This window comes from Sinocyclocheilus rhinocerous, unplaced genomic scaffold (genome assembly GCF_001515625.1).
Source record: "Sinocyclocheilus rhinocerous isolate Xijiao unplaced genomic scaffold, SAMN03320098_v1.1 scaffold203, whole genome shotgun sequence".
Lineage (NCBI taxonomy): Eukaryota > Metazoa > Chordata > Actinopteri > Cypriniformes > Cyprinidae > Sinocyclocheilus > Sinocyclocheilus rhinocerous.
In genome coordinates this window covers 548,056-562,142 of record NW_015644353.1, presented here as the reverse complement: position 1 = coordinate 562,142, position 14,087 = coordinate 548,056, and the positions used below count along the sequence as shown (strand labels likewise).

General features: G+C 41.4%; 1 protein-coding gene and 1 long non-coding RNA gene across 2 annotated transcripts in view; one reads left to right on the top strand and one right to left on the bottom strand.

Moving 5' to 3' along the window:
- LOC107758178 (zinc finger protein GLI1-like) overlaps positions 1-8,436 on the top strand; it is a 90,422-nt gene extending 81,986 nt beyond the window's left edge. Inside the window, exons 11-12 of the mRNA XM_016575852.1 lie at positions 312-603; positions 4,458-8,436. Of these exons, the coding sequence (XP_016431338.1) occupies positions 312-603; positions 4,458-6,877 (2,712 nt within the window). The 3' untranslated portion in view covers positions 6,878-8,436. The remainder of the gene's footprint in view (positions 1-311; positions 604-4,457) is intronic.
- Positions 8,437-10,233: 1,797 nt separating this feature from the next.
- Positions 10,234-12,112, bottom strand: LOC107758186 (uncharacterized). The gene is made up of 3 exons (XR_001641995.1): positions 11,795-12,112; positions 11,404-11,510; positions 10,234-10,764 (listed from the first exon to the last, which is right to left on the bottom strand). It is a non-coding gene; the product is annotated as an uncharacterized LOC107758186 (long non-coding RNA).
- Positions 12,113-14,087: the final 1,975 nt, after the last annotated feature.

Below are 14,087 nucleotides of genomic sequence, written 5' to 3'. Positions count from 1 at the left end.
TTTACTGACGAGCTGCGCATTAAATATCGTGCGATATTTATCGTGCAGCCCTACAGTGAATCCAATCACTATTCAGGCAAAACTTTGCTTCAAGAATGAGCCACACTGCTGACGTGATCTAATCGCTAGCACACCCTGAGCACATGTGAGTTAATGTATTTCTCTTATCGACGAGACATATCGGCATAATTTTTCATATCGGGCCGATGCCGATATTTACATTTAAAGTCATTATCGGCCGATTCCGATATCGGTCCGATAATATCGTGCATCCCTAGTGTGCATAATAACTACTCTTGAATCATTTCTAGAAATCCCAGCCAAGCCCTGGCGGCCAGTCATCCTGTAGTAGCGAACGTTCTCCACTAGGGAGCGCCAACAACAACGACAGCGGTGTGGAGATGAACCTCAATGCGACGGGGAGTCTGGAGGACCTGACCACACAGGAGGAGAGTGGGAACACCGGCGGCGGCTCGGGGGGAATGTGCATGTCCGTTCAGGCCTTGAAGAGGTTGGAGAGCCTAAAGATCGACAAACTGAAGCAAATTCGCCGGCCAACACCACCTGGGCGGAGCGCAGGGAATAAACTGCCGGCTCTCTCAGGTAAAAGACTAAGCAAATCAAGCTCTTGTTCTTTGTTTGCAATCAGTGTCAATCTGGTGAAAATTTTTGTTGACAAATGGTATTTTGATTTCATCAACAATAACAAATATTAGATGAAAAATGTGCATCAAAATTATGCTAAAGCAATTTAATGCTATGTGAGATAAATGCACAACATAATATTACAATCTGCACACAATGATACAATTACACAAGTGAATTTGAACATTTGGGCTCATGTATGTTATTGTCATGTACTAAAATTAGAGAGAAAAACTGACTAAAATCAGTAAATATGACTTAACAAAATTTGCAGATTATTTTTGTCAAAGGACAAAAATTATGAGTAAAAAATACAAATTAACACTAATTATTGCAATTAATTTATTATTAAAAATGGCATGTTGTTTTTGTTGTAAAACAAAAACTATAACTTAAAAACTGTACAAACACTGATTGCAATTTATTATAAAATATTTGCAGGTTATTTTTGTCAAAAGATACAATCTATGACTGTAAAAAAAAAAACTAAAATTAACCCTGATCACAATTATTGCAATTCATTTATTATAAAGAAAAGGTTGCAGTTGCAGGATTAAAAAAATAAAAAATAAAACACTACAAATACCGACTGCCATTTATTTTTGCATTAATTTATTCGAAAACATTTGCAGGTTATTTTTGTCAACGGACAAACAAAAAACAGTAAACTGTACAAATCAAAAAACACTGATCACAATTTATTGCAATAATTTTTTTTTATAAAAATGCTTGTTGTTTTTGTTGTAAGACAAAAACTGTGGCTAAAACAAAAAAAACTATAAACACTAATTGCAATTTAGTGTTGCATTAATTATTTTTATTTTTTTTAATGTGCAGGTTATTTCTTTTTATACATTTAATTTTTTCAAAGTTATTTTTATTCATAAAAAATAAACATTTATTATACTAGGCCATCTGAACTGTGCTTTCAGATTAAAGTTAAATTTACATTTAATAATTACATTTACATTCAGTCATTTAGCAGACGCTTTTATCAAAGCGACTTACAAATGATGACAATAGAAGCAATCAAAACCAACAAAAGAGCAATGATATGCAAGTGCTATAACAAGTCTCAGTTAGCCTAACGGAGTAAACATAGCAAGGTTTATATATATATATACACACACATATATACAGGGTGTGATTTGTGAACAAACCAGAGGGGGGGATGTTTTGAAAAAAAAAAAAAGAACTTTCTCATTTTCCTTTTAAAATATATCACAAATCACAGCAAATATATGGATTATTTTGGCAGCTGTTACAAAACCATTTTTACAATAAATATTCTGATTTGACATTGAGATTAGATAGCTTCGATATTTGACCACTATTTATGATAATACTTGGTTACAGTGACACTAATAGTTCTCATTTCTGCCAGGAATGCAAAATCAATCGGGAGTTAATGATATTTTGATCAGAATAACGAGACACTGTAGGCCTACATAATCAATCGCGTTTGCTTCTATTTATTTTTGATCAGTGCTTCGCTAAACAACATACAAACTTTTACTCCAAAAGTGCGCACCTTATGTATTCACACATTTACCTCATATTTCTTTAAATATAATAGAACCTTAATTTCTTAATGACTCGCAGAAAGATGATTCTCTGTCGATCAGTCAATATTGCGTGATCATAATTCCCACATAACGGTGACGGTAAACAGCTGCGTTCTGTTTCATAATACATTTATGCATCCGTTTATAATATATAATATCTGCATTAGGTCACAGTAGAGTGAGTTTTGAGCAAAAACGTTGTGTATTAATCGCATACTGTCACTCTGAAATCTCGCGCGCTGACTTTCTGTAAAGCCCTGCATGGATTGAGGCGTGTGAACCAGGATCACGAAACCCAGACAGTCTCTATTAAGCGGGAGGAGCGCTGACAGTTAAAGTCCATTTCTGATTTTATTGTTGTTTGTATTGTCATGTTGCAGTATTTACTGTGATCACGTTAAATACAGTTTCCGTCGTATTAAAAACATTTCATAAAAACTTTTCAAAAGCATCGCCCCCCCCCCCCCCCCTACAAATCGCACCCTGTATATATATAGAACAAAAAGAAAACAAGAAGATACAATAGAAAAAGAATAGAGGAGGCTAGTGTTAGAGGCCTTTTTTTAAATAAAACAAGCAATTATAAAATGAATAGAGAATGCAAGTGTTTGAGAGTCAAGTCAACAAATAGATAAAATATAATTAGAATTCAATTTTTTGCCATTGAATAATTCTCATACTAACTTCCTTCTCTGCTCCTTTCAGCAACAGGAGAGATGATGGGCATGTGTGTGCCTTCACCCTTGCTCTCCAACCGGCGTGTAATGGAGCTTTCTGCCCCGGATCTGGGCGGAGTTAGCGGAATGGGAATGCCTTGCCCACCAAACGACCGGCGGGGTAGCGGCACCAGCAGCTTCAGCTCTGCCTACACAGTGAGCCGCCGTTCGTCTATGGTCTCGCCCTACCTATCAAGCAGACGCTCCAGCGACGTGTCCCAAGTGGGTCACTGCCATTCCGTAATGGGGACCGATGTTCCCGGCGACCCACTGTCTCCTCAGAACAGCCAAAGAGGCGGATCATGCCAGAACCCCGGGGGATTGCCAGGTCTACCGAGTCTGACTCCTGCGCAGCAGTATAGTCTGAAGGCTAAATATGCAGCAGCAACAGGCGGCCCACCGCCAACCCCGTTACCCAACATGGACCAACCTGGCAACCCTGGAAGATTCCTGAGAGAATGCCATGGCCAACCTCTTCCTCCGTTTCTGCAGCAAGGTGGCACGAGGAGGCACAGTGCCAATGCCGAATACGGCACGGGAGTGATCTATCCACATCAGGCACCCGGGAACAACACGAGGCGCGCCAGCGATCCAGTATGCTCTGGTGCCGACCCGCAGGGCTTACCCAAGGTGCAACGCTTTAATAGCTTAAGCAATGTGTCCCTTATGAGTCGCCGCAATGCACTGCAGCAGTGCGGATCTGATGCCGCTCTCAGCAGGCACATGTACTCGTCTCGTCCACCGAGCATCACTGAAAATGTCATGATGGAGGCCATGGCCATGGATCCTCATGGGACTGCCGAAGGCAGAGAGCAAGGCAACATGATCCAATGTGGAGACCGAGCCTACACGAGCTACCAGCAACCTCAACAATGCAACCACCCTCACAATGCAAGTCAACTGTCTCCCGTATAAAGAAAAAGTTGTAGGTTGCTTTTGTTGTAAGACAAAAATGACTAAAAAACTACAAACACTGATTGCAATTAATTTTTGCATTTATTATAAAACATTTGCAGGTTATTTCTGTCAAAGGACAAAAACTGACTTGAACAGTAAACTGTAAAAATTAACACTGATCACAATTTATTGCAATTAATTTATTATAAAAATGCATGTTTTTGTTGTAAGACAAAAACTGTGGCTAAAACAAAATAACTGTACAAACACTGACAGCAAATTATTATAAAATAATTGCAGGTTAGTTTTGTCGGAAGACACAAACTGTCAAATTAACCTTGATTGAAATTATTGCCATTTATTATAAAGAAAAAGTTGTAGGTTGCTTTTGTTGTAAGACAAAAATGACTAAAAAACTACAAACACTGATTTTGCTAGGTCATCTGAACTGTGCTTTCAGATTAAGGTTAAATGTACATTTATTAATTAGGCATCGTATGCATTTAGGGTTCACACTTTACCTTTTATAGTAATCAATCCCATGATCTTAGGATTTCTAGCTTCATGCTTTTCCTGGAAATCTGCCATTGAATAATTCGCATGCTAACTCTGCTTCCTTCTCTGCTCCTTTCAGCAACAGGAGAGATGATGGGCATGTGTGTGCCTTCACCCTTGCTCTCCAACCGGCGTGTAATGGAGCTTTCTGCCCCGGATCTGGGCGGAGTTAGCGGAATGGGAATGCCTTGCCCACCAAACGACCGGCGGGGTAGCGGCACCAGCAGCTTCAGCTCTGCCTACACAGTGAGCCGCCGTTCGTCTATGGTCTCGCCCTACCTATCAAGCAGACGCTCCAGCGACGTGTCCCAAGTGGGTCACTGCCATTCCGTAATGGGGACCGATGTTCCCGGCGACCCACTGTCTCCTCAGAACAGCCAAAGAGGCGGATCATGCCAGAACCCCGGGGGATTGCCAGGTCTACCGAGTCTGACTCCTGCGCAGCAGTATAGTCTGAAGGCTAAATATGCAGCAGCAACAGGCGGCCCACCGCCAACCCCGTTACCCAACATGGACCAACCTGGCAACCCTGGAAGATTCCTGAGAGAATGCCATGGCCAACCTCTTCCTCCGTTTCTGCAGCAAGGTGGCACGAGGAGGCACAGTGCCAATGCCGAATACGGCACGGGAGTGATCTATCCACATCAGGCACCCGGGAACAACACGAGGCGCGCCAGCGATCCAGTATGCTCTGGTGCCGACCCGCAGGGCTTACCCAAGGTGCAACGCTTTAATAGCTTAAGCAATGTGTCCCTTATGAGTCGCCGCAATGCACTGCAGCAGTGCGGATCTGATGCCGCTCTCAGCAGGCACATGTACTCGTCTCGTCCACCGAGCATCACTGAAAATGTCATGATGGAGGCCATGGCCATGGATCCTCATGGGACTGCCGAAGGCAGAGAGCAAGGCAACATGATCCAATGTGGAGACCGAGCCTACACGAGCTACCAGCAACCTCAACAATGCAACCACCCTCACAATGCAAGTCAACTGTCTCCCGGACAAGAAGGACTGAGTTGCATGGATCAAGTCTACCAGTCTCAAATGCAAGGTCCGTACCAGCGTGAGGAGATCTGTGCCACCGGGATAATGGGTCAGGCTGACATTGCAAACAATCTTCTACAGCAAGCTGAGTTTGGCATGAGCAACTGTCAGCTTAGCCCCTCCGGTCCACATTATCCCAGCCAGGGTGATGGATCAGGACCCTGGGGACAGACCAACCAGCTCCACAGCCCTCAGACCAATATGCAGTACCAGTGTGCAGGCATTCAAGGACAACACTACCCTCAACAGGGTGTATACGACCCTACATCTGACCCTGGCCATCAAAGAGTTACTGTAAAACCAGAGCAGTTTCATTCATCCATGGGAGGAGCCAGTTCCTGCCAGAACACTAAACCTCTACACCAGCATCGGCATGATGTGAATATGCAGGCGTATCCACCGCAGTCAGGCCAGGGCATCATGGGCAGGTCCTCCAATGCGAACTGTGAATTCCATCACGGCCAGATGGGAACACAAGTCGGTCTTCCACAGCAGAGCCAGGCGGGATCGTTCCCGAGCGGTGGAGGGATAAATCTTGCACTGGCGGAGAGCCGTAGGTCACAGACGCCAATGCATCAGATGAAGGAAATGATGGTGAGGAATTATGTGCAGTCCCAGCAAGCGCTCCTTTGGGAACAACAGCAGGAGCAAAGGGTAGTCGATGGGAAGCCCGGTGGCATGGAAATGGGAGGGCATCAACAAGCTAACCAGAACCTTTATCCTGGAAACTCCTACCAAGGCTACCCGAATCAGAACTTGATGAGCCCACCGCAAAATCGAGTTCCCAGTTCCATCAAGGAGCATACCGCTGGGATGCAGGGATCCTGCTACAGGCCAGATATGGTGCCACGACCACCTCAGGGACGAAAGCCTCTGAGTCGCCAAAACAGCCTATCCCAGCAGACAGGTGGAGCTTACCTGGGCAGCCCGACTCACCTGAGCCCGGTCCACTCCACCACCAGTCCCAGTAGAGGAGTCCGTCTCCCACTGGTTCAACAACAGCAACAGCAGCAGCAGCATTCGGAAAACTTCACCAATAACAACAAACCCATGTACTGCTCAGGCCAGATACACATGCACCATGACATGGAGAAGACTCAGGATGGACCATGCCTGGCCCAGCAGCACCTGACTGGGATAGACCCTAGTACCAAGCCCACCTCGATGGCCTACTCGGACCCTGCACCCATGTCCAACGCCTTAGAAAACCTGGACTTGGAGAATGCTCAGATTGACTTTGCTTCCATCATTGATGACCCAGAACCTTCATTTTACAGTCCAATAAACCCATCGCTGGGTCACCACCAGTGCTCCTCTCAGACCTCCTCCCGTCTCACCACACCCCAAACCTCCATCACCCTTCCAAGTGGCCTTTCCAATATGGCAATCGGGGACATGACCTCAATGTTGACGTCCCTTGCTGGGGAGAACAAGTATTTGAACACATTGTCTTAAAGTGTTTATACATATAATTGGGCCAAAGTGAGCATGTAGACTCTATTGCCCTTACAACACTAAAGGTTCCTCTGGACGTCCTTTTCTTGCTCATGCGCCAGGTACTGATGGTTCTGCTGGTGTCCTTCATGGGATCTCAGAGATTTTGCATAATAGTTTTGTAATTGTGTAAAATATGTTGCTGAACATTACCACAGAGGCCTAATGACTATTACTGAAGGGGCATTCTGTTTACGAGACTGTTTACGATGGAAATCTTGTTTAAAATGTAAATATGAGCTTTGGACTGTAAATGGTGGCAAGATAGTATAAAGAAAATCTCCTTTTTGATACATATACAGACTTGGACTGGCACAAAAGCCACGTGAACTCTACATAAGAAGACTGAAATACTAAGTGAGCGAACGTGTAAAGGAAGAAGCTGGTTGGCACATTCTCTAGAAGTATTGGTAAAGACAGGACTCAAGTGCCTTCAACCATTGTGGCCTCTTTGATTCCTCACAGGTACGACATGTTGGAGAAAACTCGACAGATGAGACACATGGACAGTCAGATAGAAACACTGACAGATGAATAAACTCAGTATGAAGCCCAAAGTATACGAACACTTAATGAATGAGTACAGCAGAATGCATAGCCTTTCAAAGTATACTCCACTTAATAGTGCACAAAAACACAGGTGGCTGACACATGCGCACTAGACAGTTTCATTTTTGCCGATGTCTGTGCTATTTCTCTACAGAAGTTATGAGCAATAAAAACAAACATCTTTGTTCTCTATTAAACTAGCAGGTGTCTATATTCTTGTTGCGTCTCCAGTAGTTTGTCTTTCCATCTCGTTTTTTTTCTACCGTGAAACAACCAATGTCGCCACCTTGTGGACCAACTAATTAGTGCAAAGAAGGTGTTTGCTCAAGCTGAGTGTAAAGAGTACATGCATATACTTTGGGCTTAGGAGAAAGTGTGTTCTCACTAAAACTTATCACTAACTGTCATAATGGCAGATTACAGAACAGTATTTTGAAGCCTCGTTAACTATCTCTAGGTCTAGACAGGAGCCTTTGAGTCATAATATTAATTAAAAGTTCTAGTGTTTGTTTTCTGATTATTTGACTAGTCTGCTTTCAGACAGATACGTTAAAGGGTAACGGCACTGAGTGGTTTTTGTAAAGTTTCTTTTAGTCTACGCTGCGCTATGTAACCCAAGCTAGCATGCATATGCATTGCACTGACAACAGCACTGAGCTGAGGAGAAGAGATTAATTTTAATTAATGGTTCCATATAGTATGAAAGGTACATACAGTACAGGTATTTTATTTTTTGGTTTTAAGTCCTCTGTTATTTCAACACTTTGCCTACATTGTGCCTAACTCGTTTTAAGTATCATTTTATCATTTAAGTGTTATAGAGGGCTGCAACCCTTTAAAAATCCCAGTGTTTCCACTTTCTGTGGCATACCAAAGACGACCGACACTGAGACGAGTCCACACTTGATATTTGCTAGACATCATTTGCATAGACAGCTAGACGTCATGTGCTTCCATATTGCTGCAAAAATGTAACGATGTTCTTTTTATCATTTCCTCTTTTTTAAAGAAAAAAAAAACATTTTGTGGTTTTTGCATTTCTGTGTGTTTTTATATCTGTCACAGTTCACTCAAACCTTTTTTGCTGGCAAAAGTAGTAACAGATTTATGATATTAGCATTTATCTCATCTATTTACAAGGAAGTGATATTTTTGCATACCGTTTTCTACATTTTTGTACAAAAGTACTATATTATACCAGTTTATAAATAAACAAAGCCTGTGATGGAAGAAAATTATGTACTGTATTATGTTTCTTTGTGCATATCCAAGTCATTGTTATTTTAGTATCATTGAGATACTATTATAGTTTTAAATTATATTTTGAATTAGTGTTTATTTATAGATTTTTTGTTTTCATTTTAATTTTAGTTGAAGTTTTATTTTGTTTTGTTTAGTCCTTTTTATTAGTTTTTGTTTTTTAAGCATGTTTAGTTTTTATTAGTGTTTATTTCAGATTTAGTTATTTTAGTAAATCAGGTTAAACTATATGAAAATTAGAAATGTTGCAACTAGCTGAAATAAGTAATTTTTATGTTTTATTTCATTTCAGTTTATTTTATTTCAGGTAACGCAAGTTTTTTTTATGGTTTTCGTTTTATTTAACTATAATAATCCTGATCCATGTACTACTCTTAATAGAAAAAAATATTCGGACAACAGCATGACGCATTTGTGTGCTTTTTGAATGCTTTAACCACGCCGCCTTTATTTTTTTCAGGCAGAAACACGTCAAATGTCCTCTAGATGGCGTCAAAACTACAGCTCATGGTCTTTGTGAGGTCTTGAAAGCCACACACAGGGTTTATGTTACACTGGCATATTAGATCCCTCCTCCTTTAGTTGCAAAGAGAACATTTTTGCTCACTAATACTGAAATCTCTGTGACAAAGCTAATCCTCTCCATACTTGCCCTTTCCCTGTCCCTGATTATAAGATCAAAAGAAAGATTTCCCTGGACTACATGCCAGTGTGTGTGTTTGAGTCTATAATGCTGTGGCTCCCGGTCCCTGGTACCCTGATTCGGCCCCACGGATCTAATGCTGTGTGCGGCATGAATCCAATGAAGACCTGCCCTCGACATCACCATCGCCAACTCCGCTGACTCAATTCTCCCTGTCTCCCATCTGTTATTTGCTACATAACTGACTGATCGTCTCTGCTTCTTCCTTTCGCTCTGTGCCTTGCTTCCATCCTCGTTTTTATGACTTGACCACCGTTAGCCATCTCTCATCTCACACTATCTCTCCTTCATCATTAGTGGTTTTTGCTCAGGCAAGGATCCCTTTACTTTTGCTCATACTTCGGGTTACCTCAAGTATTGAAGCCGCCCCACACTGTTTGTGCTATGAACATGAATGATTCCTCTGCGTGTTGTCATTTTTCAAACTGTTTGCGTTTTTTGCCCAAAAAAATTGAGTTTGCTATTTTTTTAAAATTTTAAATCTTTAAACAAAAACAAATGATATCTATTTTGTGATGCAATCAGTGCAAACCCTTTCTGCCACATGCACTCAATTCTCATTGAACAAATGCATAGGAAACGTACTAGTCGTTCTATAATTAACATCTGCAGAATGTAGCATTCAGTTGATTTCTAAAGAGAGAGTGCAGAGGTTTAACAGCGCTCTGAACTACAGCCTGACTTAAGCCACAATCTACTGAGCTGAGGTTGCTGATACAAATGGAAATGGCAAAATAAGCGCTGAGGTTTTCACATGCAAAGAAGTGAAACCAGCATAATGACTTTTCTTTTCTTGGTTCGCCATTCAAGTCGAGGCTTTTTATTCTCTTTGTCACAAAGGTTGGCATATAATTAACTCCTGTTTAATATGCTGTTAAGGAAGACTCCTCCCTTTGCTCCCTCTCTGAACCCCTGCCAAACTCGTGCGTGTGCACGCTTGGAAACCCCACGGGACACCCCACCCTAGGGCGTCCCTCAGTGAGTACGGAGGTGTTTGGGAACATTTGGTGCCCAGATTCTTGCACTTACTGGCTGTTTTAGACTCATTGCACACAGCAAACTGCACTCGTTGTCTGCACCTAAAAAGACAACGGTACCTCGTTTATAATGTTCATGTAAAAACACTTTCTTGCTATCATCTGCAGGGGCAGAGGTGAAGTGGTGAATGAGGCTTTTCTTTGTGTCCACCTTTACTCCTCTCATCCAAGATCCACAGCAGGGTGTAGGTTTATGACCCATTCCATCTCCTTTCCTCTCATGGACAAAAGGACTGTGACCTCTCATCCCTTCTCCTTTTCTTTGGCTTTCTCCACCTGAAACCCTCTATTTTATGCCCCTGAAAAGACAAATGTCCATTAGAAACAACAAACACAAGCTTAGCATTTTGCCTTTTAAATGCACAGGATTCACTACTAAAAATTACCATGGTTCATACATTGTTAGTACCTTGTAAATACCATGGAACATCAATATGGTAATCATTCTGTTCCTCAATGGAAATTAAAGCACTATTACCCTCTGATATCATTACTGTAGCATACTGTGGTACCAACACAGTATTTTTGTAAGGTTGTATAAACAAACAGCTGGCATCCTAACTGCAAAACATTAAACATAGCTTAGCAATTTGATAAATGCCTTTAAAATGCACAGGATTCGCTATAAAAAAAATACCATGATAATACATTGTTAGTTTGAAGTAGCCTATTGTACTGTGTAAAAAAAAAAACATTGTACATGAATATGGTAGCTAATCATTATGTTTCTCGATGGAAATTTAAAGTACTGTAGGCTAGTGTTACATTTTGATATCGCTGTAATGTTTTATCGACAGCATTTTTGTAAAGTTGTATACACAACACGTTAAAATAACTGCAAAAACCTGGTATAAAAGAAAGTACAAATCACGGGTAAGTCTTGCCACGTAATTTACGACGTTTATGCTAAGCAAAATATCCAAGTAAACTATACAAACCATTTTTCTTTTAAATCTCGGTCATCCTGTGGTAATATTTAGTGTTGTGGGTTTTCTTGTAATGCCTGTAAGATGTTTTTTCCAGACAAAAAGGAGAAATCCGCCCGCTGTTGTAAAAACAACAATTAAGATAGTTATGTTTTCCCCTCAGAATCCGTTGCCGCGCTTTTTTTTTTCTGGCGCGAGACAAGACATAATCAAGACAACGTGAATATAATCGATAGTTTTCAAAGAGCAGAAAATATTATAATATATCACAGATGGCGTGTTATTTCAGATCAATGTGTATTAGCCTGCTGCTGTTTGCTACTGCAAGACAACAAAATGATATTAATATAAATAATAATTAACGAGTAAGATTGTCATTAAATAGAAAACGGAATTACTGAACCATTAACATCATTTAAAGCAGAAAAAGTCCTATATTTCGAAGCGCTTAGGGATCAAGGTCCACCCTATTGCGCGGCATTATCATGACATTGCGTGTGAATGCCAAGGTAGGGGTCCTGGAACGGTGTGTTTGAGTTTTTCTGATGTTTTTCTTTTTCAGTTGCTAAACAGATCACCGTTCAATTACTCGCACAAAAGAGGTGACAATACAATACTTCCTACAGCGATCAACAGGAGAACGGGCGGGAACAGGTGCGATTCGCTCCCAATGAAACGCGTAGCGTAGGCTACCTGCGCATTAAAACACCGTTCAACCAATATTTTTTAAAAGGTAATGCATTACGTGTAGTCTATGCATTGCGATCAAAAATATAAATGCAAACTTAAAATTTGAGTTGGCTATTAACGTCTGGCGCTTCATAAATACAAAAACAAGCATTGAGTCAAGTCACCTTTATTTATATAGCCTAGCGCTTTATACAGCTTTACAGTGTCAACAGGACAATAGTTTGTCAATAATGCAAGAGGACGATAACAAAGAGTCATTTTTCCAGCTCAAGTCAATTTATTGATGATTCAGTGATGTCATTATCATCATCCAGTCCAGCTGTCTTCCAATCTGTGCAATCAGTCAAGCGTCCCCAACTAATTAAGCAAGCCAAAGGAACTTGCGGTGCGCTTTGCATCATTGCTGCAGTCCTCAGCACGAGCATCACATTTTCATTAAACTACATGCATGTATTTAATTTGATCAAGTTTTTCGCATGCACACTAGCTGGTTATATCCCATTAGGAACAATAAAATGCATGCATAATATTATTGCTACGCGTTTATTAAGTATGGCCTATAGGCTACATTGTAACAGTGGTGTTTATGACTAGGAAAAAAATCATGCATAAGCAAAATTAAATCTTTAATAAAAAAGCAACCCCACCTTAGGAAATCACACACTTTTAAGTGCGCAAATTCTCCTTTCTTCGAACACACTTCGCTGTAGTTTGGGCTGACACCAGACCTGCCTCCGATGACATCACCAGAGCCGCTGCTGATCGCGACGCGCGTTTGAGCGCTGCTGCAGAGCGACGCTTCGCTCGTTTATCCGCACGATCCATCCTCGCGCTCACCGGGCGAACACGGCCGAGACATGGCAGAGAGGAGCCGAGGAAAGCGGAGGAAACAGGCGAACCCGCGGAGAAACCAAGGTTAGTGGTGAACTGATCGAGCTGCCTTGAGAAGTTTCTAAGTTTATTTCTGCGCTCATTCATTCCGCTTGAAAAACTAGGATCAGCGACGTTTGCAACCGTAGCCAGACATCAGCACCTCCTAAACTATTATTCCACGAATATTATATTACTTTAGTTTAATGCATTAGTACCCTACATTAATTTTTTTTCTTGCTTTGACTGTCAGCTTTAAAGTTTGCAGAACTTGCGGTCCGCTTTGCATCATTTCTGCAGTCCTCAGCATCACATTTTCATTGAATTTTACAACATTCAGCTGCACTTTATGTGTTGCACTTCCTCACATCCTCGTGTCTTATAACTGATGGACAGAAAATCGTTTCGATTTGTATTTGTCACTTAAATTAAGCGTTCTTTATAGGCTAAATAAAAAAATCGTTTAAATAAGTAGAACAGCGAGATGCACACTAGCTGGTTATATCCCATTAGGAACAATAAAATGCATGCATAATATTATTGCTACGCGTTTATTAAGTATGGCCTATAGGCTACATTGTAACAGTGGTGTTTATGACTAGGAAAAAAATCATGCATAAGCAAAATTAAATCTTTAATAAAAAAGCAACCCCACCTTAGGAAATCACACACTTTTAAGTGCGCAAATTCTCCTTTCTTCGAACACACTTCGCTGTAGTTTGGGCTGACACCAGACCTGCCTCCGATGACATCACCAGAGCCGCTGCTGATCGCGACGCGCGTTTGAGCGCTGCTGCAGAGCGACGCTTCGCTCGTTTATCCGCACGATCCATCCTCGCGCTCACCGGGCGAACACGGCCGAGACATGGCAGAGAGGAGCCGAGGAAAGCGGAGGAAACAGGCGAACCCGCGGAGAAACCAAGGTTAGTGGTGAACTGATCGAGCTGCCTTGAGAAGTTTCTACGTTTATTTCTGCGCTCATTCATTCCGCTTGAAAAACTAGATCAGCGACGTTTGCAACCGTAGCCAGACATCAGCACCTCCTAAACTATTATTCCACGAATATTATATTACTTTAGTTTAATGCATTAGTACCCTACATTAATTTTTTTCTTGCTTTGACTGTCAGCTTTAAC